Source organism: Ips typographus, linkage group LG4 (assembly GCF_016097725.1).
Source record: "Ips typographus isolate SLU linkage group LG4, UJ_Ityp_2.0, whole genome shotgun sequence".
Classification (NCBI taxonomy): domain Eukaryota; kingdom Metazoa; phylum Arthropoda; class Insecta; order Coleoptera; family Curculionidae; genus Ips; species Ips typographus.
The window spans coordinates 11,385,522-11,411,856 of NC_138425.1; the positions used below are offsets into that span (position 1 = coordinate 11,385,522).

A 26,335-nucleotide genomic window follows, 5' to 3' on the forward strand; every position below is an offset into this window, starting at 1 on the left:
AGCTTGTAAGTTGCGTATTTTTTAAACTGGGTGTGCTTTTTACATAAAAAATCCAAATTTTATGTCTGTTTGTGTCTGCTAAAAAGTGCTGAAAGCTTCAGTAAATAATTGAACTGTCGTGTCTACTGTCCATTATAATAAAAGAATTCAATACCATGGTTGAGTAAACGTGACAATTTAAACCAGTCGCCTAGTATCATAATTTTGAAAACAAAAATGCCTGCCATATTCAGACAAAAATGGGAAAGAGACATGATTGTTATTTACACGTAAAAATATTCAACAAATGCAAACCTATGTGTATGATTAGTGCGTGGGCAGAATTGCATATTTTAGAGTCTAAATTGCAAATATCGGATTTGTCCAAACCTAAAATACTTCAGTGGCAGAAACACTCTAAAATTTCTCAAGCTAGTTATTTCTTTCATTCATAAATTTAGACAAATCTTAAAAAGTGTGCCTGAACATAAACATATCTGGAGGTAATTAGAAGAAGTAAGAAAGTAAGAAACATTTTGAAAGCGGTGGAAAAGGTTCGAAAAACCAGACAAACTGTTTTGTAATTGGAAATAGATGGATGCTGCAAGCATATCGATCCTCCAAAACCTATTAATAAAAATGTCTTTCAGAGTGTCAACGCCAGATACAATTCACTAGAAAAATTTATCTTCAAACCAATATCCATGTTTAATATAACATGTTTTTAACTGTACAAAATCTACTAACAATGGAACATTAACAATTAAAATTAAATTCAACAAATATGCAATAATGTTTCGCCTCGAACATATACGACATTCTTATTTTTGGAACTGTTTAAACTTTGTCTTAAATTTCTACATGATGGAACAGTAACAAATAAATACTTGCCAACTTTATGGCTTTTACGTATTTTCTTAACTAAGAAGGTTTGTTGGGATATCCGGTGTTTCCACTATGAATATAAATAGTTTAAAATAAGTTTGGTTAGCAACTCACAGATTAAGGTTTAATTTAATGATTGTTCCAATCAAACTGATTTTGTTCAAATGATATTTTGTGTTATTTTCTGTATCAATTTTTCTAGAGTTACACAGGGGCATTCTGAATAAAATTACACTATACATTCCATAAAAAATAGACTGATTGATGATCGACTGATGTGAAATCGGAATTTTTGATCCGTGTTGTGGAAAGTCATTTTTGACCGGATGCACCGGATGTACGATCATTTATTTTTTACAGTTACTAAACATATGGATTCAATGCAGATTTTCCATTTTGCTTATCGAACGTAAATACAGCAGTTTTATTATGATTGGCAATAATAATTAATGAAATTATTAATTTATTCGTAAGTATATAGCAGCATTTAAGCGAAAGTTATGTTTTATTAAGTGGGTTAATAGGAAATTTACATTTTACTGCAGAAATTAATGCTCATCAAGCATTTTTAAACTCTTGATTTTACTGTAAACAAAGAGATTTTCATAAATGCACCTGCTTAAAACCCCAGGTGCTTAAAGTAAAGTTTACGATCCATCGTTGTGGTTTAAACTTCTGAAATATATAATGCGTTTATTTTACAACTTGCGTAAAAACAAACCTATAAGAACAGGTTTGTGAATGGAAACGCAATTTGTGCCACTATCTACTTAAAACAAACATACAAAGAAAAACAATCAGGTTAAAGTTAATAGTTTTACCTTGCATAAGGACCTAATCTAAAAAGCATCTATTATAAAGATTAAATCATTCCATTAATGGGTTGATTAATTAATTGCATGTTTCAATGTTAACGGTATATCAAACGTGTGTTTGTATATGAATATGAGTAAATTGACATAGAACAGGAATTATATCTGAACAAATAACAAGTTAATTAATATCCTAAATCCTACCTTTTAGAGGATAAATTGTATTAAGCTTTTCACAAGAAGCCGTATACAGCCAAGTGTATTATTTAAGACAAAATTCTAAAAAACAGTTTTATATTAAAGTGACTATAATGCTCAGAAAACTTCTATTCTTATAATGATAAGCACATATTTCTAATCATTTTCTATCAGAACATTTAAGCTTATACTCGTAAATTATGCAACTAATCTATTATAGTGCTTTCATCAAGCTCTTTGCAATCACATTCTCATCTTCTGTTGATAATAATTCCAATAAAAAGTTCAATTTATACCTGAAAAAACACAAACATATAAATTTAGCACATAACGGTGTGTATCCCGTAGCGATTTCAGTTATTGTTTTTATTTTAGATACACATTTTCTCTAGCTATTACATAAGTATTTGCCCTCCTACGCACTCTTGCGTGTGTGTTAGACAAATGTTAAAACTGAAACAATTTTTGAAATACTGCATTATTTGGTGTACTACTTTTAGCACCTCCGCACATTGACAAACCAGATCCATTTGGCCACCAAGTTCTCCAGATCGAACGCCACCAGATTTTTTCTTGTGAGGAATGTGGGGACATCTACTGTAGCCTTTACTCTGCCTATGTGTGATTTTGTTCATTTATTGTCTAGTGCTAATAATGCTTTTAAAAAATATAATATTTTTTAACAATTACCATCCTGCACCCATAATATCCTGTTGTAAACTGGCTATGAAAAAAAGCAGAGCACTAAATTGATCAATTATTAAAGACAATAACCACATAATTCACGCGAGTGTAATGATACAAATGCAATATTTGAATCTCATTCGAAATGTTGATTGAAATATCATCAGCTATTTTATTGGTCAAAACAAATTCAAAAAATTATATTGAATTTGAGATACAGTGTGATACCGATAAGAAACCCTCATCTCAAACCCGTCAATTTTTATTGTGCAATTTTTAAATGACATAAAATTTATACAGAATGGTTAAATTGAAAATTACAACTTAGCACTCTCAATGTGATATAGTTTTAATATATCTGAATTTAACAATGACCTTTTTTCAAGGTAATTCTTTTTCTTTTTACTTAAAACAACGTAAAATAAAATGTTTAAATTGAGGGCACTTTCTTTTTTTCAAACACGCATGCAGTCGTTGCGTTTGAGCGTAAAATTGCATTTTTAAGTTTCTCTACACTAATTTTTACTTGACGTCAAAATAAATACAGAACCAAAACAACTTGTGGATTTTCTTTAAGTCTAATATTATATGCACTCTGCTTAAGACTTATAGGAATTTTATCAATGACACTGATCTACATTTACTACTAGTAAGTCATTCTCATTCACTACAAAAGTGTGCATTTGCCATAGTAAAGAGAAATTGTGATTCTACCTTAAACTGACAAATTGTATTATTTATCCATGAGGGTATTTTTAAGGTTAGCGGAGATAATCGATGCGCCTAATCGAGATGAGGGTATAACGAAAAGATGACACCGCACTGCACTGACTGATTTCGATCTAACGCACACCTAGATAACACTAAAAAATAAGGGATTCGCGGCGTTTACGGGTGGGTTTCACATTAAAATACACGCACGCCGAGAGGGGGTTTAAAAATAACTGTTCATTTTCCACGGAGAAACGTTCCTGCTTTGATCCTGCGGTGCCGCATCAGCGCCCGTTGCGGAAAATCCCGCGAACTAAACCGGGAGAAACGGAGTCTGGAGCAACAGGATATGGCAGGACTCTAATTTGCCACTTTTTTTCAGTCAATATTTAATTTTTTTCTTGAAGTAAAGTTGTAATTTTCAGTCAGTTTTTTTATTTATGGTATCTTATTTTTTTTCTGAAATAAAAAACAGCTAACATTAATGATTTTAAGATAACTAAAAACCATGTAGATAGTTTTTGATTTGGGATTGCATTATGTAAATGGTTTAAATTGGTCAACGCCAGTTACTCATGTCAAGTTTGGTAAAAGTAATAAAGGATGGGTGCAAAACTTATCATTTTATTACAAAAAAATTCGACAATTAAGAATGTTAAATAATAAGTTTACAGTAAAAATGATTCTGTCCTTAAAAGTAAAATAACAAACACTGAACATTCTTCTCAACAAAGTTTTTTTTAATGTGGAAACTGACAAAATTATGGAGTAAGTTCATAATATTGTCAAAAATTCCATGATACTGGACAGGGTGTTCCAATACGCCGTGCGGCTGTTCTTTTATTTTGAAGAAGTATTGTAGAAATGTAAAAGAAAACAATCTACCTTAATGATATTATAAACAATGAACAGTTTCTAAGAAACAGTTATTGAAACACCTTGCCCCATAATAAACATTTTGGAGATCTGCTACTAAAAACATACGTTAACATAATCTTAATTAGGAACATTTTACAAACTCAACTAGTGCAATGCACATTTTAATTAATTATTCTACATGCTTCAAGCTGTATATGGTTTTTAATCAAATCCACTTTGATCACCTTGACTTCCAGTACGTTACCCAAATGCACGTTCAAATTGTTCATAAACTTATTATGAACCAAACCGTTATGTTGCACTCCAATGTCTACGAAAGCACCAAAAGTCGTGACGTTCATAACGCGCCCCGTAAGTACATCGCCAATTTCCAAAGTGTTAATGGAAGTTACGTTCTTCTTAAACAACGGAGTATTACTGATTTCCGTTCGTAGGTCGTGGTTTAAAGTTTTGCTCAAAGCGTCAAATATCAGTTGTATGGTCGGTTTGTCAGTTTTTAATTCTGCACTCAACTTGTCGATATCCATCGTTGCTGTACGAAATTGGAAAGCTGCAATAAACTTTTCACTGCCTATGTGTTTGACTGCCAATCCCATTTTACCTGAATTTTAATGAAAGTATTCTATAGAGTATCCTAACAATTGTTAAACAAACAATATATAAATTACGGATAACTTACTAAGAATATTCTCTACAATGGGGTAAGATTCGGGGTGAATAATTGTGGCGTCTAGAGGAGTCGTAAATGGCTTTGAGTAAAAATCAAAGTCGCAAAGATCGATAGGACCGACCCTCAAAAAACCGGCACATTGCTCGAACACCCGATCCCCAATGCCGAACACTTTTAGTAACTCGCGTCGATAAGTAAACGGGCCATTTTTCTCCCGATAATAGACAATTTGTGTGGCTTTTTTATCCGACAAACCAGCTACCCTCCTGTAACCGCCTACTTCTAACCTAAACGTTCAATTGGCTTTAAACTGATAACATACCGTAACAAACATTGAGAGGCGGTGTTGAGGTCCACGCCCACAAAACTGACACACTCGGACACGACTTCGTTCAGTGCTTCTTCCAACTGTTTTTTCTTTAAGTCTAATTGATACATACCAACGCCTAAATGGCAAGGTTCCACTTTTACTAATTCCGCCATAGGATCTTGCACTCTTCTAGCTAAAGATACTGCAAATTATAAAATATTAGTTCAATCCCTGAGTTAAACAAAATTATTACCAGCACTAATAATGTTAGGGTCGAGACTGCCAAACTCTTTCTGAGCCTCAGGACTGCAGCTATAGATCGAGGCACCGTCTTCGCTGATAATAATATATTTAACATCCAAAGGTGCAAAGAAATGAGAGCGGATTAGGTTTGATATCCACTCTTCCGTTTTACGACAAGCTGTGCCGTTACCGATAGCTATAAGGCTACATCTAGAAAAGATCAGTCTTATACAAACACTGAGTGTGAAAGAAACGGGTGCAAAAAAGTTAAATTTTCAAGTAGTCCCCAATTAACCAATCATTTGTTTTGGTTTTAATTTATCATAGAGCAGTGTTGTCTGGGTCCATATTTCGGGACGTTTTTGACCGTTTCTCAATTAACGTCTTGTGTCTCAAGAAATATCGATTTATCCGGAAAAAGCAACATAGCAGTGCTCAACCTCGAATTAAGGCAGTAGCTTTGATCTGTCATTATATGTCAGATGTAGGACCTATATTATGTGTTACAATGGTCTAGTTTACACCGTTAGGTAGCTTGGTTCGGTACACCGGAACTAAAAGGGAGATAGGATCATATGATTGCTTCTTGATCGTTTATACCGCAAAGTCGACTAAACAAGGAAAAAGTCAATGACTGTTGTAAAAGTTGTAATAAACATTAAACAAATAAGCATTAAAACATCATCAAACACAGCCTATAGTATAGGTTTTCTATGGATTATTATTTATTATTATTATTATTTATCGATTTTCTATTCGTCTACTAAAGTATGCGTGTACACCACTCCACAGAGCAATGGTTCGTATCAAAATGCCTTGCGTATCAAACTTAAAATAGTTCGGTACACATTTCTAAGAGTACCAAACCAAAAGTGAACTAGCTTAATACACCACTGTTTACACCGAAAAGGCTAGAACTTTGATTCGGATATGGTTCGGGGTAAAACGTTAGTAGGAATACCAAGTTAGCGGTGTAAACTAGACTATTAAGTCAACTCCCTTGACCGATCGAATCATACAGGGTGTCTAGGAACAGTTAAACTTATTCAAACAATTTCCAGCTTTACTCACTGTCTCTGGACACCATGTAACTATCAAACATAAGGCTTGTCCTGAAAAGTACTCAGATTATGTAACAGATAATGTTGCATACAACCGCATTTAAATGACATTTCTAAACCTGTTGATATGGCTTTTAATTCAAGATTGAACACTATTATATCCAATTTTCGGATATTCCTTACGTTAGAAAAAAAATTTAAAATATTTATGGGTAAAGTGACTGTAACTTAAAACTTTTTTGCTAAAAGTTTTTTTTTCTACTTTGACTGTTGTTAGACACCCTGTATGGTCTTATCGGTCATGGGGTTGCGTTCAAATTATATAACTAAACACCATGAATAGAACAGAGCGTAAATAGTAGAATATAGAACATAATGTGACTAGATTTTGGCCTAATCCGACATAATCAATCAAAACATTTTTTGGTTTAAAATCAGTGAAATACTCACTTGTTTTGCATTAGCAGATCCTTAACAATCTGCTCTCCCTTGTCATTATTGAAAGTGTGAGGATAAATGACGTTATGGGCCAGTAACGAACCAGTAGAAGAAATAAGAGCCAGTTTGCAACCGTTTCTGTAACCAGGATCGATTCCCAAAATTGATTTTCCCTTCATTGGAGCAGCGAGCAACAAATGCTTTAAGTTGTTACTGAATACTTTACACGATTCTTTTTCCGCTTTCAGTTTAAGAGCGGCACGAATTTCTCGAGTCACAAGAGGAGTTACTAAAACAGTTTCATAATCACAAACCGTCAATGACTATTTAACTAGTTAATTACTTATTCTTTGATACATATCCTCGATAGCCGCGTTGATAGTTTTCTGCCGATATTCATCATATTTGGACAAATTTGTCCATTTTTTGGTACAAAAGTATTTAATTTGCTTTTCAAAAAACTCTGGTATTTCAATTTTTACACTGATAATCTTTAGTGCCTCCCCTCGATTTATTGCAAGAATCTGGTGTGACTTTAAGTAGTCAATCCTTTGATTATAGTCAAAGTACATATCAAATTTTGACTCTTCCGCAGCAGGGTCTTTAGCGTGACTACCTTTATTTTGTAGGGTTTTTGTCTTTTCCGTCTTACCTTGGCGAGCTTTTTTGGTTTGAAGACGAAATACAGTTTTGGATCGTCTAAAATTATGATACAAGAATTAGCAAAAATTAAACAAAACCAACCATCATACAAATCTCTTAAAAACTCCAGTAAGTCTGGTTCCACGGACATTTCAGCAGCAATAATGTGTATTAAACCCTTTTCAACTTCTGTGATAGTTTGAATTTCTTTGATATTAGTATCAACAAATTCATTTGGGTTGATCATTGATGTATTGTTAAGCAGATGCAAAGCAGGTTCATCTAAACCACATCGCCTAGCTCTGTCTGCTAATGAGCCTTTGGAGTCTGGTTTATATGGAAAAAACTGCAATATTACAAAGACATATTATCTCACAAGATAAGTAATATTACATGATTCTTACTAAATGGTCCAACTCCTCAATAGTCCGGGCAGCACAAATGTTCCCTTGCAACTTATTATCTAGTTTCCCCAGTTGTTTTACCGTTTTTACAACAGTGCACATTTTTCTCTTTAAGGTACAAATTTCATCATAACTCTCTTTTACTGTTCTCAAAGCATCAGGTGTTAAATTACCGATAACATTCTTCCTGTACCGCGCTATGAACGGTATTGTGTTGCCTTCTTCCCAAAGCTTAATTAAGTTCTGGGCTACTTCTTCTGGGGTTTGTGTTTTTTCCGATAACAATTCAGCATCACTCCACGCTGGTGTAACTCCACCAGCTGGGCTGTCAGACAAATCTAAAGAACTTGAATTTCTTTTTCGTTTGACTGGCAAATGTGGTGATGTATTAGATGATTTTCGTTTCTTTTGAGCTGTAGAACTTGATGCAGTTTTTGGTACTTTTGATGTGACCCCAGTTTTAGTACTTGCTTTGTTCTTTTTCTGAAAGTACAGTAATTTCATAAAAAAGTTTGTGGTGTTTTTTTACTTACTGTTTCAATGGGTTGAGGATTTATGGGCAAGTCATCCTCATCACTTGTCAATAGATCTATCGTTTTGATTTTCTAAAAGAAACACTTTAATTGAGTGATCTGTATTTAAAACACAGTCATAAAACATTTATTTTTTGGGGTTTGGTACATTATGAATTAAAAAGTTTAAAATGCATAAACGTAGTTTACCTTTGGTTTAATATTCTTCTGAGTCTTCTTGGGTTGTACTTCATCCTCTTCATCACTAGTTATTAAAGATATTTCTCCCAGTAACTTTTCCTACAGATAAAATAACAAATCACTACTTCAACTATTTGAAGTCAAAGTAAATGAATATTAAATTTACTTTCCATAGTAGTTAATAAAACATAGCAATTTAACAATTTAATAAAAGTGGAATTTTTGTATGTATTATCTATTAAAATAAAAATCTTTCTAATCATTTTTATAGAAATATACAAAACAAAATATTGTTTTTCAACAGTATGTTTATATGTTCAGGTACAGATAAGGATAAATCAATACTACACACCTTTTTTGTTGAACCTGAGTGAGTACTTTTTCCGATATACATACTCACTATGAAATATATTAGATGTATTCAAACCAGCAAGAGGGTGGTTTCATTTTGTGCGTTGTACGCTGTATGTCTTCTTTTAAACCCATATTCCAATAGGTTATGGGCCCAGTCGCGCTGGTGTAGTGAGTTAGTGTTGTGAAGTTGAAATGGAGAGTGAAAAGTTGACAAAGCGAAATATTAAACCATTTAATGGTGAAAAGTATGCTGTATGGAAATTTCGAGTGCGTGCCCTCCTAGCAGAAGAAAATGCATTAAATGTTCTCGACGATGAAGAACCTGATGTGCTTACCGAAAAATGGAAGAAATCGGAGCGTATTGCTAAAGGCATTATTATCGAACATTTAAGTGATCAAATGCTTAGTTTTGCGACTGAAAGTGAAACAGCAAAAGCAATAGTTCAAAAATTGGACTCTATCTATGACCGGAAAAGTTTAGCAACACAACTAGCAATGGAAAAGAAGCTACTAACTTTCAAGTATCGTGGAGATACCCCTTTAGCAAATCACTTCATGTTGTTTGATGAAATGATAGTTGAGCTACAAGCAGCTGGAGCTTCGCTAAATGAAATGAGTAAGATAGCGAGACTTTTGTTAACTCTACCAGCATCGTATGACTCAGTGGTCACCGCAATTCAAACAATGTCGGACGAAAACTTAAGCCTAGGTTTCGTTAAAATTCGCTTGCTGGATTATGAAGTAAAACTTAATAACGAACAAATGGATACCAGTGGAAAAGTGCTTCTATCAAGTACAGACTCTACAAAAAGAAATCAAAAACCTGGTGGTAGCAAAGGAAAATGGAAGAAGTTTAAATCAACCCATCAGCAGAAATTTTCAAGAGCCTTTAAAACTCAGTATCAGAGAAGAGGATATGATGGCCATTCAAAATCCATGAAATGTGATCATTGTGGCAGAAGAAACCACGAGAAGAAAAATTGCTATTACTACAAGAAAACGTTACAAGTACCGGATGAATGTCCTCAAAGGGTGGCTCAAAATACCCTATCGGCCGGAACTAGTGGCAGCTTTGTTTTTGGAGCTGCAACTACATTTTCTGAATTCAATAACAGAACTAATTCAAGGGAAGTTACATTTCTATTAGATTCCGGCGCAACGGATCACTTAGTCAATAGTTTAGACTACTTCTCCACTGTTGTAGATTTGCCGGTACCTCTCAAGATTTCAATTGCAAAGAAAAATGAGAGCATTAGTGCTTTGAAACGAGGATCAATTAACGTCATTACCAATCTGGGAGTTTCTGGCACACTGGAAAATGTTTTGTATGTACCTGATATTCCGTACAACTTACTATCTGTTCGACGAATTCAGGAAGCCGGGATGAGTATTCTGTTTAGTGAAAATGGACAAGTAACAGTAAGAAAGGATGGCGCTATTTTACTTACTGGTAAGTCAAAACAAAATCTAATAGTTGTCGATTTCATTATAAATAACATAAGCTGTAACCAAGTTATTAACGACAAAAATGAATTAGATGCAACTTACCAGTTATGGCATGCAAGAATGGGTCATATTGATAAATTAAAATTTCTTGAAATAAAAAGAAATAATTTATTCTTAAATATGGAACCAATTAAACATATTAACCCATCAGATAAACTTTGTGAAGCATGCATTTATGGTAAACAATTTCGATTGCCTTTTTCAAAAACACGAGATAGAAGTCATGTAACAAGACCTTTATTTATTGTTCATACTGATGTATGTGGCCCTATAACACCATCAACCATTGATGAAAAAAATTATTTTGTAACATTTATTGACGAGTTTACGCATTATACTGTTGTTTATTTACTTCAAACCAAAAGTGAAGTCTTTAACACCTTTCAAGATTTTTTGGCAAAGAGTGAAAATCACTTTAATTTAAAATTGGCATATTTATATTGTGACAATGGAAAAGAGTATCTGTCTAACGAGTTTAAATCATTTTGTGGGACAAAAGGCATTCAATACCACTTAACCGTACCATATACGCCTCAACAAAATGCGGTTGCTGAACGCATGAACCGAACCTTAACAGAGAAAGCCCGTGCTATGATACATGGAGCTGAATTAGGTAAGGAGTTATGGGGTGAAGCAGTTTTAACTGCTGCTTATTTACTGAATTTAACACCTACTAAGTCTCTTTCTTCAAATAAAACTCCTTTTGAACTTTGGCACAATAAAAAGCCAAAGCTAGACCATTTAAAAATTTTTGGGTCTACTGTCTATGTTCATGACAAGAACAGAAAGAATAAATTTGACAAGAAGTCATATAAAGGTGTTCTTGTAGGCTATACGCCTAGTGGCTATAAGGTACTAAATGTGGAAACGAACAACTTTGTTATAGTTCGTGACATTATTGTCGATGAAGTAAATTTCAAAACTTCAAGGCCTACCTCACAAAATGATTCTGATCTAAATGATTTAGTTGTCAAAAGACAGAAACAAAATCATATCAATGTCGATGAAAGCAATGATTTAATAGAAGTTGCTAATAAATTTGATGTCTCAAAATCAGATGACATAACTATTAGTACGAACTCTTTTCCGGACACACCCAATTTACGGAGAAGTGCACGACTCAAAGGCAAACCAATTGTCTCTTATAATGAAAATGACAGCATATTAAACAACTGTTATATAAGTGCTCAATCTGTAATTGGCGATGTACCACAATCCTATGCGGAAGTAAAAAACCGCGATGATAGAGATCAGTGGGAGAAAGCGATAAATGATGAATATAAATCGCTAATTGAAAATAATACTTGGACAAAAATACCTCGTCCAAATGACAAAAATATTGTCAGTTGTAAGTGGGTGTTTGCAATAAAACGAAATGCTAATTCTGTACGATATAAGGCAAGGCTGGTAGCAAGAGGTTTTAGTCAACAGTATTATTTAGACTACTTTGAAACTTTTGCACCGGTTGCTAGAATTACAACATTTAGAATAATTGTGGCTTTTGCAAATCAGTATAACCTGTTAATACACCAAATGGACGTAAAAACCGCTTTTCTAAATGGCGAACTCCATGAAGAAATTTATATGATGATACCTGAAGGTGTTAAAGCAAAAGAAAACCATGTATGCAAATTAAATAAAGCGCTCTATGGACTAAAGCAAGCAGCCCGTTGTTGGTTCCAACATTTTGACACTCTAATAAAAGAACTTGGTTTTGAAAGTTCATCTGTCGATAGATGTTTATATATTTTAGATAAAGGAAACATCTCTGAAAATATTTATCTATTGCTTTATGTTGACGATATCATAATTGTGACTTATAAAATTGATATTTTAAACAAATTTAAACATTACTTACAAAAGCAATTTTCAATGACTGACTTGGAAGAGATCAAAATGTTTTTAGGGATAAGAGTCAATAGAATAAACAACATAATTACCTTAGATCAAACTAACTATCTTGAAGGTGTTTTAAGTAAGTTTAATATGACTGAATGTAACCCAATAAATACACCTTTACCAACAAAGTTAGATTATGTAGCATTAAATAAAGATGAGTTTTATGATGCACCATGTAAAAATCTTATAGGTTGCTTGATGTATGCAATGCTGTGTACTCGTCCAGATTTATGTATGGCTGTAAATATTTTAAGTCGTTACCAAACGAAAAACAATAAAGAGCTGTGGCAAAATCTTAAACGAATATTAAGGTATATTAAAGGATCAATAAACTTAAAGCTAGTATATAAAAGAAATGATTTTAAAAATATTTTATATGGATATGTTGATGCTGATTGGGCAAATGATCAGTTAGATCGTAAAAGCACCACTGGCTATATCTTTAAACTGTTTGATCAAAATACAATATGCTGGAATACCAAGCGACAAAACTCAGTAGCAACTTCATCTACTGAAGCTGAGTATATGGCCCTTTATGAGGGAATTAAAGAAGCTTGTTGGTTGAAAAGTCTTTTAAACAGCATAAAGTTGGAAATTTTAAATCCAATAATTATCTTTGAAGATAATAATGGATGCATTGCTATCGCAAATAATCCAACAGATCACAAGAGATCAAAACATATTGATGTAAAATATCATTTCTCTAGGGATAAAATAGCCCAAAAGGAAATAATGCTTAAATATATCTCTACAGATAAACAACTAGCTGATCCATTTACAAAGCCACTTCCTGCAGTACAGTTTCAAAAGTTGAGAAATGAATTCAATTTAATATTATGAATTTAAGATAAACTTTGATATAACTGATTGATTTATGCTTGTTCACATTGTGATTATAGTTTTTGTTTTGTTTATTAAAGTTAAAAAAAAAATTATATTATTAATTAAGTTAAACAGTTGATTTGAATTGTTAAAACTGTATTATTATGATCTAATTGGGTTTTTCTGAGGTTTCCCCAATTCTTAGCAACAAATGTTGGATCATTGTATTTTTCCTCAGATTAAAAATTATAAAGCTGGTTTAACTATAGATAGTTAATTAGACTAGAATTTTTGTTTTGAGTGGGAGTATAGAAATATACAAAACAAAATATTGTTTTTCAACAGTATGTTTATATGTTCAGGTACAGATAAGGATAAATCAATACTACACACCTTTTTTGTTGAACCTGAGTGAGTACTTTTTCCGATATACATACTCACTATGAAATATATTAGATGTATTCAAACCAGCAAGAGGGTGGTTTCATTTTGTGCGTTGTACGCTGTATGTCTTCTTTTAAACCCATATTCCAATAATTTTTAAATCAATACTTCTCAAATTTACAAACTGTTTCAAAACTTTTTCATTTACCTTAATATCTTCATTCTCACTGTCAGAAGTTAGTTCAGGTTCCTGCATTTTTGCTAGTGTTCCCTGAAAAAAAAAACACAGTAAATTCAGATTGAAAAAAAAGCTATAGAATAGTGAAAATTATTTTTTGGTTTATATAACAATTATTATAACCAAAATTAAATAATATGTAAGGATAAGAAGCTTATAATTAAAATAAAAAACATGATACATAATAAATAGACAAATAATATATTTTTAAAAACAATAAATAAATGGCACAACAGTCAGAAGTCACAACAGAAAAATAATGTTTGTTTTGAAGTTGTTCATCTGGATAAATTATAAAATAAATTGGATTAACTTTCAGGTCTATAAGTTTTAAAATAAAATTATTGCGTTCTGGATATATATTTAATTTTTGAGTAATTTTTTTAGGACCTAACAGATATAATGTGAATGCAAACTGTTTAAAATCCTCAAAATATCTGCTTTTTTTAGGAGTTTTGTTTACAACAACATAACAGCTTGGGACCCCTTCTTTCTTCTAAATAACTTACCTTGAAAACCTTTATTTTGAAATTCAGGTTGTTTAGACACTCCAGATTGTTGAATGTCACTTAATTTGTAGTCATTAATAACACTTGTTAAAAGTAAAACTTCTAATTCAAGGATCAAGTTACTTTTAGGTAAAAATGCGGAAAACGGATGATGTAAAGCAGTTATTATCAAAGTGGTTCCTGCAGATTCTTATTTTCTTGCATGCTTCTGTTGTTAAATTTGCGTATCTATGATTTCCAACAAAACCTAAAATAACCTTCAATTTTTGGCATCTTAAAATAATAGTTAATAAATGATATAGTAAATCAAAACTAAAGATATATTTTATAGTTTACAGGATCCTTAGGGAAATTTCTATCTCACAGAGGACAAAATAAGGTTCCAGCACAAACAAGGTGTAGGAACAAAAATGCAATTCATAATATTCAGTTAGGAACTGCTAAAATTCAATTGCTATTCCGTTAGAATACCTAGAGCGAGAAGAAAGGCACAAACAGGGGCTCTAAACTTTTACAATGCTGCTCAAGTGACTGGACTGATATCCTAGGTTTAAGTAGATGTAAGGTAGGAAAAAGTATTATAGTGCAATGGGCCTAAAAGCCAGGTTAAAAGGTACATCTTGTAACAATAAAAGACTAGAAGTATTTTGTATTAAGAAAAAAAATACCTTTGCCATGTTGGTAACAGGTTCCCTCTTTGAATTAAAATGGTATACACTGAATTTTTAATAATACTTCAGCGTTGGTAAAAATTTTGAATATTATTATTATTATTATAAATTAACAGTATATGCTTAATAATAATGTTTTTTAAAAGAAACAAATGTAATTCAAATGTTTTGATTAATTGGAGACGTTGAGCGTTGAGGTTAGAGTGTTAACTGTCAAACTATTTTTTTTTTTTTTTTTTGCTCTGTTTAATGGCGTTACCAACTAGGGTATTTTGCCAGCTCGATACGAAAGAGGTTCAGATAGTCGGGCTTGTGCCCCTGAGCCCCAGATAGCTACTAAAAGTTTTAACAAATCGCTTAAAGGCACGATCCGAGCAAAAGATGTAGTCCTTCCTCGTGGAAACTATAACCGTCACTGTCACATCCACGTGGTCTTCTCCTAGGTTTTCACCCTTTCCGCCTTTTGGAAGTGCACCGCACAAGACAATTCCCCGTAAACTTTTAGGAATCGACGTTCCCACTTAGAGCTCCCACCATCTCCACTCGACCGGCTGCGGAGTTCGGTCGTCAACTTCAAATTTCTCTGAGCACCGTTTCAAGAAACGTGGTTTCTTAGCGACAAAAAAATGGCACCCACGAAACAGACGTGCGATACGTTTCAAGTTGAAAACCGGACTGAACTGTCAAACTTAAAATATTCTTTTTTTTGGCAGTTGCCTATCAATTAGAAAAGAAGAAGTCAATATAAATTTAAACGTCAACATCTGTCCCTTCTGTCACCTGTCAAGGTGTTATTGCTGTCAAACAAAAATAAAGAGTTTCTGTATCATCATATAATTGTTTTTGTTTTTTATTAATAATATAAGGAAATGTTGGTTAGTTAATTCAGTTTATTGTTCTTATAGTGCATCCAGGAGAGTTTGCAGTACTACTAACTACGAAATGTAAGTACAATCTATTTAAAACAATGCCGTAAACTACATTGATCATTGATCCACTCCTAGTCAGCTTCAAAGTTTGAATTTTTTGTTTATTATGGGATTTCAGGGTTTATTACATACAATCATACTTAACATACATAACGGACGTTTAATAAAATATATGGTAGTCTAAAATTTATTATACAAATATCACGCATTTTTGGTAAAGTGAAGGGTGAATTCCTAAAAGTTGTGAGAGGATGTTAAGCTCCAGTTTAGTACAGTGTCCATCAGATACTTAAAACTTATAAACAATTTATAATTGTTTTTTTATATGGTAAATTTTTCACTTTTTATATGTTATTTAGTTGCTCTATTACACTCTAACACCTCTAACACAAGCTGATCAAAATCTTCCTCCAATTCTAAATTTTTGTGAATGTGAAGGCTAAGATTATAAAAGCTTCTTTTCTGGAGTGATCTACTAAAACATGCCAAAACATTATTTTTACAATAAAACCAAAACAGCAATACTTATATCAATGAGTTTATTATTTTTATACAATTTGCAATGTTATAACAATTTTTTGACAGTCCTCATTGAGTTAAATGGATGTAATCTACACTAATAAGCCAAGTGCAAACAGAGCACATTAAGTTTGTCCTACAATACAATTACACACTCACACTCATTCATTCTATGTAAATTGAGTTATTCTTACTCTAATAGATTAATGGGTGTTTACATGAAATTTTAACCTACCAATATAAGGCAATCATAACTGTAATCAAAAAGTGTTCTTGGCAAAACAACATCAATTTCCTGTTTGGCGGAAGAAAATTGAAACACGTAATAAGCCGGAAAATCGAGAAAACACAACGAAATTACAAGTGCAAAGACTAATGAGCTATTAAGGTCTCCAGGAGAGTTATTTTTAGCGCCATTGTATCCCTAGGTTTAAAATAACACGCACGCACACTCCACATAACAATGAAAACGGTGAAGGATTATAAACTGAGATTTCCCGCTCAAAGTTTCCATTTTCTGTCCAGTGTCGCGTTGTCAAGACTGGTGGGCCGTTTATAAGCGCCAGTCTAGTGTACCGGTCCGATCCCTGTCATAGATTCGTGTCTATTTGTCAATTTATAATTGGTTTGTCGGAAGTAAGTTTTTTTTTGGCATCCTCACTTTTGTGTACCTACATCATTAGATGATATAATACAGGCAGTCCAATTTGTTTAATGTGAGTATTTATTTTAAATTTAATGATATTGTGTGAATAATTAGTTTGCATAATATCAGAAAGTTATTAATTTAATACTTCCAGACTGCCTGTATATTTCTTTCGGCACAAGGACTAACGTTTTCGGTTGGACTTCCAGAAGGACCCTTTGGTCATATTATGCCTGAAACCCTATGGACCAATCTAAAGACATATTAGAATTAAGTCAGACTTTCAAAATCGACCTCAATCATGTGCCCTATATTGGCAAAAGCAGTGAAAAGAAAAAGGTGGCTAGAAGACGGTGGGCGATCTTGGCCAAAGCCCTAAAGGTATAACAGTGTGGTTTTTAACCCTTATTGTCATTTAGACCATGAATGTATGACACTGTTTTAGACATGTGATCTTGGGTAGTTTGTAGTGCAACTGATTTTTAGCTTTGATAATATTTTTTTGTCAATGTGTAGTTTTTTAGATGTTTTATTCTGAAATAGCTAGCTCATTACACATTCCAATTTAGCATGATTGGATTAGTTTGATCTGAGGAAAAGTGATGGTAATAAATAATAAATCAACCTATTTCTATTATTCTTTTAGTGCAAAACTTTTACAATGATGTAACCCACAATCAATACCGTATAATGACGCATTTTGGACATTCTCGCGTGTTTTCTTTTTTGTATTTGATTTATTTGTCTTTCTGTAGGTTATCGATATTTTCACGCGACTAGGGCGGTGACGCCGATTCCTATAAATATCTTGAAGGGTGACATTCCCTGCCACACCATTGAAAAATGTTAAATTATGTATACAATATAAAACCACCATTACAACTGGAAAAGTTTTCCTCATTCCGCAGTTCTATATCATGTCCTTGACCGTTTGTGCAATAACTCTAGAGTTTGTTTTCCCTTGTCAAGCAAACAAATCATCCCCCTTTTAATGACAGGAATATGTTTGCTGATACAGAAAACGTCCAGTCCATTAACTTGACTGATTGGTTTTGAAGTTCAAAGTATATCATTGGATAGTAAAAAAATATATATATGTCAAATACGTTTCAACTTAGGTTTATGACCCCATTGTTTAGGAAACAATAAGAAAATCCCACTATTTAGGCTGTATAGCCTATAAAAACATCAGATAAAGTGTCAAAGCCAACGTAGCATTGTGTGTAGGTTTTCACGTTCCGGAAAATCATCAAAAACACATAGATACACCAGGCCAGAGAGAAGTGACAGGTTGGATAATAAACAAACTTTTTCATGTATTACAGTAATTTACAATTTTTGCTACTATTTCCACTTTGTAATAGAGATTCTTGTAGGTTGGTACTTACATATTACTATACTTATAATAAAGCAAACAATCTTAATCGTAGTAGCTTATAATTAGACGTTCTATTGACCTAGGATTCTCCTCCGTGGTTTTAGTTAGCTAATAGTGAACATTTCAGAGACGGCACTAAATACACATACACAATGTTGTTTCATTTATTAGTAGATATAAATATACATCCCATTAAAGCGTCAACTTGTCAAGATTTGGCCTAAACGGAGACAGGGATTTTGACTTAAAGCTATTTCGGTACGGTTCGATATTAAACTTATTAAGGCAAGACGGTAAATCCTGACAAGTTGGATAAATGAATCAAATTGCATTTTGTCATCTATTGTGTTTTTTACTGCATTATTTTGATAGATAAAATGCACGTAGGTACAGTGTACCACATGTAGCAATAAAGATGAGCACTTTTTTAATGATTTGGGCTAAAGCCAACATGCTCGAGCCAATAGGTATTCCTAAACTTCAACATATATTTCACATTCGCACCTATAAAATTATTATTATACGGGGTGAAGAAATATACTTATTGGGCCGAAACGAACGGTCCAAACGCCTGATTGAAACTGTTTTTTTATATTCTCAGAGTCCTTCTGGAAGTCAGCCTTCGAGTCCCACCGATGAGATCTCCGTTCGAAGGATATCGTCGTTTATGCTTTTAGAAACTAGAGAATTGTTAGGCCCTCCCATTGAACACGTAACGGGCCAAATATCTAAGAGAACTTGGTTTGAGTACTCGATAAGTATCGATCAACGGGTATTCAAACTGAATATTGGTCATCGCAATCGGACATTTAGCGCCGAAGACCTTATGGGGTTTAATAACACTGGTAATGTTTGTATTTGGCCTTCCGAAGAGACGTTAAGTTACTATGTTTGCTTAAACCTTCCAATTTTTGCTAATAAGAGTGTACTGGAATTGGGTGGAGGCATGTCGTGTCTTGCAGGGTTGTTCGTAGCCAAGTACAGCACAGCAAACGAGGTTTTAGTAACTGACGGTAATAAAACCTCCATGGAGAATGTGGAGGCAATTTTACAGTGCAACTCTTTTGCTTGCAATACTGATTGTACTGTCTTAAAGTGGGGAGAACCCAACAACTCTTACAACATGTTTGATGTGATCATATCAGCGGATTGTTTGTTTTTCGACGATGCCAGATTGGACTTTGTCAACTGTCTTCACCACTATTTAGCTCCGAAAGGATTTGCTTTAGTGATGGCCCCCCAAAGGGGCTCTACTCTAGACCGTTTCATACTTCAGTCTGAAAGTCGAGGTCTAATTTGTAAAAAAGTTATGAATTACTGCGATATAGTCTGGCAGAAGAGATTAGATCTTCTGAATAATTGTGATTATAACGATAATATTCATTATCCGATACTCATTGAAGTGACCAAACCCTAATTTAAGTGTCCTTAGATGTTTAATTTGTTAGGAGGGATTTGACCGCTGTTTCATGCAAATACCATGCGGATACATTCCATAGCACATTTACAGTATTCACATTCTCCACGTATATGCAATTAAGTACGGCCCATTAATGTGATAAATTGCTTTTTTGTTACGTTAATGTGCTGTAGTTCATTTAAAAGTTGTTATTTGCGTGAAACAGTTTTTTTGGCAGATCTAAGGAGTGAATACTTCCAAGCGTGAAGTTTTCTTGTATAATGGGTGCACTCAGTTCGATTTGAATGGCTAAAGTAACATTTGTGGGGTATACACACTCAATAATTTAAACCGAATTGAGCGTTCAATCATGTGTTAGAAATCTTAGATATGCCCTTATTCCTATATACCCTAACTCTAATATACCTATATCTAGTCTGATTAACCTAATCTGTGATATACGATACCAATTTTTCCTTGTCGAATTATTGTAGTTAATGACGAATTGGAGGTTGTTAACTCAAAAAGTAACGGTTTCTAGTCACACAAAGTTTAACATGTTAACTGAAGTTTGTATTGTACTTGTATGTTGGTGTGTTATCCATGTAGCTAGTCAAATATTGGAAAATGTTTATCTATAACGTTATAACATTGGGTTTTGAATATTTTTCTTGATCCTGTACAATTTAATAAACAGTTTATTGTTACTGGCATATCATTGTGGTAATAACAGAATGTTAGCTTATTGTAATAGTTCAACCCATTAGTTTACATAGAGTAAAATTTTCTAGTGAGCTTATATTTATTTTGTATGATCAGTGCAGTTGCGTCTTTGGTTACGTAAAGCATACCATTCCAACTATTATCATTTATTAACATTTTGGCACCCATTTGTATTTAGAGCGTCATTACAATAGACGTACAGTTTGATGGACCATGTTTTGTAATCATATCAAAATTCTTTCAATTTAATTGAACGCGGTTTGTGCTACCAAAGTTGAGTTCCTATATTATTATAGAGATGTAACGGAAATTACAGGGATTATCGTAAGATATCATTGAGTACAGGTTGTATCATCGCCAAGTTTCGAAGTAATAAAGAACTTATATAAAAATGCTTTTTTATTTTAACTAGTTTCAAATAACGACCTAGTAATCCTGTTAGGAAATCCAATTTCTTCACAGTTATTGAGGTCGATTGGGAAATACAGATTATTTATATTGGAATATTAAATATCCAGATTTTCACCTTAATGTCAGCTTTCCAGACGCTCAATAAACATGCTTCTATAAATAGGTCAATCCATTGTTATTACGGTCACACATAGAAAAATATATTATTTGTATTATGCCGAAAATTTCCAGTATTAAATTTTTGAAAAGTGCAGAATAATAGCAAGAAGGCACTGCGGAATAACTAACAAAATTGTATTGATGAGACAAACCGCACTAGAAACACCCTGTATATTCGCGGTAAATAAAAATAAATCGTTCCGGATATAATAAATTTCTTGAAGCCTTATTTATTGGCAGTTATTTCAAAAGGGTACTTGAAAGTCCGATTATCAAAAATATAAATAGATCAGACATAAAATCATTAGTCCCGTTTGTGTCTGGGATCTAAAACGATCACGGCAGATGCTCGGATGAGTCAAGGATTGGAAGTAAATTACTTGTTCGTTTTGACGGCAGTGAGTTTCGATTGGCGTCCATTTCCCGAAATGTGTGCGGACTCACATCGGTGCCAAAATCTCAAAAAATGTGTTACTTTGCTGACGTTTTTGATTATCTGTTTTTAAGAGGAAAACGCAATTTCTTCAACCCCTAATAATACTCTGTTCTGATAACATTGTGATATTTGGTATCATACTCAAAAAGTTAGATAAAATCTCACTCACAATCAGGCTTGTCTCTTGATCTCACATTGAAACAGCTGCGTTGTTAATCTAATGCCATTTTTTACTGCAATTTTAAATATTACAAGGTTTTTCCCCCCATTTTGATTATATCATAAAGTATAAAGATTTATAAAATAATAGCTATCATCGTTTAGCTTTAGGTGGAACAAGATGAAAGGGCTTTTGTTTAACGAATCACTATACGAGGTGCTTGAACTAAAAATAATCGACGTTTTGCGTAAATGGTTGTCGGTTTATAATATTTCAACGTTTCACCTTTTTACAAACGTGTTGTAGAAATCTGTCTTCTCTTAATGAGCCAGAATAAGTCGATTTTTTGTATAGTTTATGTAGGTTTTTTTTATTATATCGTAATGCTCTTCAAACTTACAAAATGCTTAAAAATACAATGTTTTAACGATCTTTCATATAATTTTAAAAACCAATAAACCATCTTGCAATAAACTAACATTTTGTTAGAAGTGGACCACAGTCAATAACTTAAAAACATGCAGCTCCTAATATTATTTATGTTCAGTTGTTCAGTGCAAACTGCTGTCAAAATACAAAAACAATCATCTTTTTTCCTTTGAGATTTATTTTTCGCGCGGTTTGCGATGTGTTCATTTAATGTTTAGTTATTTGTTATTCGAAGCAGGTTACACATATAAACATACATTAAAGCGGAATTATCTTTTGTCTAAAGTAACAAGATTATTTTGAATGGAAGCCAAATTTATACGGATATATAAAAACACTATTTATAGTGTCTGTTTATATCTATAGCATGTGTGTATGTTTAATATATTGCTAACGGTATCAAACCGAATGATTAATCTTTTAGAGAGAAAGAATTATGGACAGTTTTTGAAGTTTTATAAACATAACACTTAAAGGAATGTGTTTTATTATGCAATTATTGGTTATTGAATTATAATGTAATAAATTATTTTTTAGGGCTGACTACTGGAAATCTCAAGATCGCAAATATTGCGACTTTTGTAAATGTTGGATCGCTGACAATAAACCAGTAAGTAGTTTTTGGAAAATATTTACAAACTACAACGTTTTACCTTTTTCAGAGCAGGGATTTTCATGAAAATGGCAGGCGACACAAAGAGAATGTCAAGAAACGGCTCAGGAACATATCCAGAGAAAGCGCTAAATCTTTCAGGGAAACTGAAAAGGTAGAAAAATATATAGAATTTTTAGTTTCATTAACCAAATTTAATTCTCTTCAATAAGGTTGATGCAACAATTAAAGCTATGGAAACCGCAGCACTGGATGCTTACCGAAGAGATGTAGAACAAAACTCGACTGCTGACCTGACCTCTATTGCCATAAACAAAAAATTATCCGATGATAATCTGCAAATCGCCGGTGGTAGCAATAGGAAAGTATGGCATGAAGTGGTAGGCAGAGATGGTAAAAGTTACTATTGGAACACCGTTACTAATGGTACTTACAGCAGTGGCTTACCAGTTGTGTGGGTATTAAAATGTTTTTGATTATATGCAGAAACCATATGGACGCCTCCACCTGAAGGATACATGACAATAATGGAACAGAAATTTGCGAAAAGTCAGGAAATAGCCAAACAGTATCGTGAAGTTGAGAGGTTTAATAAAAAAGAGGAGCGTCTGAGGTTGGGTTTTTGAAGTTTTGTACTCAGTGAGCGTGGCAAATGTGTTTTTTAGGATGCAGGCTAAAGAGCAGGAAGATGCAGAAGAACGAGCCCGATTAGCACGTGAAAAACTGAAAGAAAGAAGAGTGAAAGACGACACACCACCTCCATCTTATGGCCCCATATTAGATCCAGGGAAAAATGACCCTTACGGCAAATGGCAAACTGTCAAAGAAACGTACAAGTTCTCTACTCATTTTCTATTACTTGAAATCAAAAGTATTCTTTTTTAGTGTTCCTACTTTTGATTTGCAATTGCCTCAGCAAGACTATTACGATTGTCCGATTGTAGTCGAACCTGAACCAGTTGTTAAAGAGTTTAAAGAGAAAACTATTGAGAGTTTGGATACTTCAATAAAGGAAGAGAGCAGTTTCAAAAAGCGTAAAATTCCTTCAGTTTCTAAAAGGAATATGAGACAGCGACTAGATGATGATTAGTTTGTAGTAATAGCAATTTTTCGTTCTTAATATATTTTTAACTGAAAATAAAAGATTGGTAAATGGCGGTTTGTTTGTCCTCCACGCTTCTCCCGTCTAGGGGGCGTGTCTATTGTTTATATCAATCAGCTGATCTGTTAGAATTCTCTAAAAGTAGACACACTAACCTAACCTCAACTACTCTAATAATAATAACAAAATAACAGTAATTTTAAATAAATCCAAACAAAAATAATGAGTTTTGACTGGGCAAAACCATATCCAGAACTATACAAACAATGCGTTCTATTCGACAGAACCGAATTGCAAAACCCAGTAAAATGGAAGTATCGTCCTTTAGGCAGCTATTTGCAGAAAGGTCCCCAATGTGGACTAGTGGCTCTTGCTATGTTAATAGGTCAACCTTGTAAAGCCACAGTCAATTTACTGCTTGATCATGCTCTTGTCTCTAGATACACTTTTATGGGTGAAATATTCAGCTGCAATTACATGCAATCAATGGCCAATGAATTTCTTAAAAATGCAAAGGTTGAAATTTACACTGGTAATATTAATACTAAAAAAATCCAAGACTTTCTTCTGAGTGGTGGGTGTCTGCTAGTACCGTATCCTTTGAAAACAATCTGCTTTAGAGTTGCAACTTACTTTTATGAACCTTAATTGTTTAATCCAGTTATGATACAGACAAGGATAATTCTCCAGGCTTGCATGGTGGGCATAGAGCTCACTGGTGTGTGGTTTCTGGAGCAGTAGACACTGGTGATGAGATTTTTGTTCTGGCAAGACATGGAAAATCTCAGAATGTAGCAATATGGCCATTACATACTTTAGCACAGAGTAACCAACAGCTACTAGAGTTTAGTCCAAAGAGGCAGTTATATAAAATTGATTATAAACTGCCTGAAGGTGGTATCCAAGGACCTTTGGGTCTTAATAATAGATGTGTTTTAATTTATGAGTATGGTTTATAACAAATATTTTTTTATTACAAAAGTATTAATACAGTGAATGTTGCAATAAATAATTTAGATTTTAAGATTAAAATTGCTAACTTTACGAGAAACAAATATTCTAATTAATTTGTCCCAACTGCAATCTGCTATCCCCCCCAATGAATTTGGACACCAATCAAGACCAGTGACTACTCCCAGATGGTGCGTAAATTTATCTATCAAGTGAGACCCTCTGATGTCCCATATTTGTGTGGATCCATCATCCAAACCCACAGCTAGAATGTTAGGAATATATGGTGAAAATCTCACTCTTCTGACAGGCCGGTCACTTGCTTTAAATTGAGTTATTGGTAATCTGGGATTCCTAAAATCCCAATACCTTACTATACCATCAATACCACCAGTTGCTATACAATTTAAATTGAATGGAAAGAAGTCACAAGATAAAACATCCACGTCATGTGACTTGATGGCAAAAATGCATTCATTAGATTTAGTGCTCCAAAATCCAAGAGTGCCATTTCCGCATACTGACGCAAAATAGCTTTCTGACAATCGAACTTCATGAACTAAGTCATGGTGTCCTTCAAATGTAACCAAGTTTATTCCCTGAGTTAGATCCCAAGTTTTGATAGTTCCATCCCAAGATGCACTCAAAACATTCTTAGAGTTCCGGCAATCAATGGATGTTACCTCTTTAGTATGTGCTGCAAGACTTTTAATAGGCTGATCATAAGGATTATTCAAGTCCCAGAGTTGCACCTTGCCATCCCCACATGCAGTAATAAGAATCTGATCAAAACTGCTTTGTGGGATCCAACAGACATCAAATAAAGCATTAGAAGTGTTGTACGATTTTATCAGTTCTAGTCTGCTGTAACCTGGTATATTACGCAGAATATGTAATGTTCCTTTACCATATAAACCAAAATTTTCACTACTAACAGCAGCTAGAAGTTGTGGGTCCTTAGGCCAAAATTTTACATTAAACACGTTTTCTTTGAAATTAAAAAATGAGGAATGTGAAGGCATTGACAAATTGTTGTTTTATTTTTCCTACAATTTTCTCTGGATCATCTGATGGAACACAATTAAATAGACACTTTAAAGAAGATATGATAACCCCTTTTTATATTATATTTTGTCACTAAAATAATCAATTCCCACACAAATAAAAAGCTGTATAAATAAACGTCTCACTTAAATTACACAACTACTTTTTTTTAATCCAAAAGCTCTCAAAAATCTTAAAATTAGCAAGTTGATAACTTTAACAGAGTTCTTGAACAGAGCTTTTTGACGTCACGATGACGTAATTTGGGAAAACCATAATTTGACCAATTGTCAAATTACGTCATTATGACGTCAAAAACGCTTTGCTCGCTCCATGGAGTTTGAAAACGAATGCGGCCTACAATTCTAACCTAATTTTTGCAATTGTTTAAAACAGCTGATGATACGTATATAAACAGAAGAAG

At 33.4% G+C, this 26,335-nt stretch overlaps 4 protein-coding genes across 10 annotated transcripts; 2 read left to right on the forward strand and 2 right to left on the reverse strand.

The window, feature by feature from the left end:
* Positions 1–3,877: 3,877 nt before the first annotated feature.
* LOC145728220 (S1 RNA-binding domain-containing protein 1) lies at positions 3,878–15,699 on the reverse strand. Of its 2 annotated transcripts, none has more exons than XM_081978279.1 (12): positions 15,010–15,699; positions 13,803–13,865; positions 8,639–8,728; positions 8,450–8,521; positions 7,917–8,399; positions 7,623–7,858; positions 7,214–7,569; positions 6,883–7,159; positions 5,382–5,581; positions 5,141–5,330; positions 4,828–5,084; positions 3,878–4,749 (listed from the first exon to the last, which is right to left on the reverse strand). In XM_081978279.1, the coding sequence occupies exons 1-12, from the start codon at positions 15,016–15,018 to the stop codon at positions 4,310–4,312; spliced, it is 2,673 nt and encodes an 890-aa protein (XP_081834405.1). In that variant the 5' UTR covers positions 15,019–15,699; the 3' UTR covers positions 3,878–4,309. The 2 variants fall into 2 exon arrangements, with proteins under 2 accessions (XP_081834405.1, XP_081834406.1); XM_081978280.1 differs by lacking the exon at positions 15,010–15,699 and adding an exon at positions 14,342–14,588.
* Positions 15,700–15,781: 82 nt separating this feature from the next.
* Positions 15,782–23,969, forward strand: LOC145728225 (calmodulin-lysine N-methyltransferase-like). Of its 6 annotated transcripts, XM_081978296.1 has the most exons (7): positions 15,797–15,956; positions 22,739–22,811; positions 22,864–22,968; positions 23,027–23,240; positions 23,301–23,427; positions 23,480–23,644; positions 23,700–23,969. In XM_081978296.1, coding segments are annotated over exons 1-7 (891 nt in total). In that variant the 5' UTR covers positions 15,797–15,954; the 3' UTR covers positions 23,905–23,969. The 6 variants fall into 6 exon arrangements, with proteins under 6 accessions (XP_081834420.1, XP_081834423.1, XP_081834422.1 ...); XM_081978294.1 differs by lacking the exons at positions 22,739–22,811; positions 22,864–22,968; positions 23,027–23,240; ... (1 more) ...; positions 23,480–23,644; positions 23,700–23,969 and adding exons at positions 17,316–17,487; positions 19,086–20,998 and having other exon boundaries at positions 15,782–15,956; XM_081978293.1 differs by lacking the exons at positions 15,797–15,956; positions 22,739–22,811; positions 22,864–22,968; ... (2 more) ...; positions 23,480–23,644; positions 23,700–23,969 and adding exons at positions 16,238–17,176; positions 17,316–17,487; positions 19,086–20,998.
* Position 23,970: 1 nt separating this feature from the next.
* LOC145728228 (actin maturation protease) lies at positions 23,971–24,971 on the forward strand. The gene is made up of 2 exons (XM_081978300.1): positions 23,971–24,509; positions 24,578–24,971. The coding sequence occupies exons 1-2, from the start codon at positions 24,139–24,141 to the stop codon at positions 24,873–24,875; spliced, it is 669 nt and encodes a 222-aa protein (XP_081834426.1). The 5' UTR covers positions 23,971–24,138; the 3' UTR covers positions 24,876–24,971.
* On the reverse strand, positions 24,850–26,246 carry Pex7 (peroxisomal biogenesis factor 7). The gene is made up of 2 exons (XM_081978291.1): positions 25,247–26,246; positions 24,850–25,189 (listed from the first exon to the last, which is right to left on the reverse strand). Exons 1-2 carry the CDS (start codon positions 25,887–25,889, stop codon positions 24,930–24,932), a joined length of 903 nt encoding a protein of 300 aa, XP_081834417.1. The 5' UTR covers positions 25,890–26,246; the 3' UTR covers positions 24,850–24,929.
* Positions 26,247–26,335: the final 89 nt, after the last annotated feature.

Bases quoted from the DNA above. Each gene is read 5' to 3' on its own strand.
- Pex7 (XM_081978291.1), bottom strand. From the start codon at position 25,889: ATGCCTTCACATTCCTCATTTTTTAATTTCAAAGAAAACGTGTTTAAT. The intron at 25,190-25,246 runs GTATAGTAAGGT...CTCAATTTAAAG, and splicing joins AGCAACTGGTGGTATTGATG to CAAGTGACCGGCCTGTCAGA.
- LOC145728228 (XM_081978300.1), top strand. From the start codon at position 24,139: ATGAGTTTTGACTGGGCAAAACCATATCCAGAACTATACAAACAATGC. The intron at 24,510-24,577 runs GTATCCTTTGAA...TGTTTAATCCAG, and splicing joins GGTGGGTGTCTGCTAGTACC to TTATGATACAGACAAGGATA.
- LOC145728220 (XM_081978279.1), bottom strand. The intron at 8,729-13,802 runs GTAAATGAAAAA...TTTTATCTGTAG, and splicing joins GTGAGAATGAAGATATTAAG to GAAAAGTTACTGGGAGAAAT. The intron at 7,859-7,916 runs GTAAGAATCATG...GTAATATTGCAG, and splicing joins TTGAGGAGTTGGACCATTTA to TTTTTTCCATATAAACCAGA.
- LOC145728225 (XM_081978294.1), top strand. From the start codon at position 17,350: ATGGACCAATCTAAAGACATATTAGAATTAAGTCAGACTTTCAAAATC. The intron at 17,488-19,085 runs GTATAACAGTGT...TTATATTCTCAG, and splicing joins TCTTGGCCAAAGCCCTAAAG to AGTCCTTCTGGAAGTCAGCC.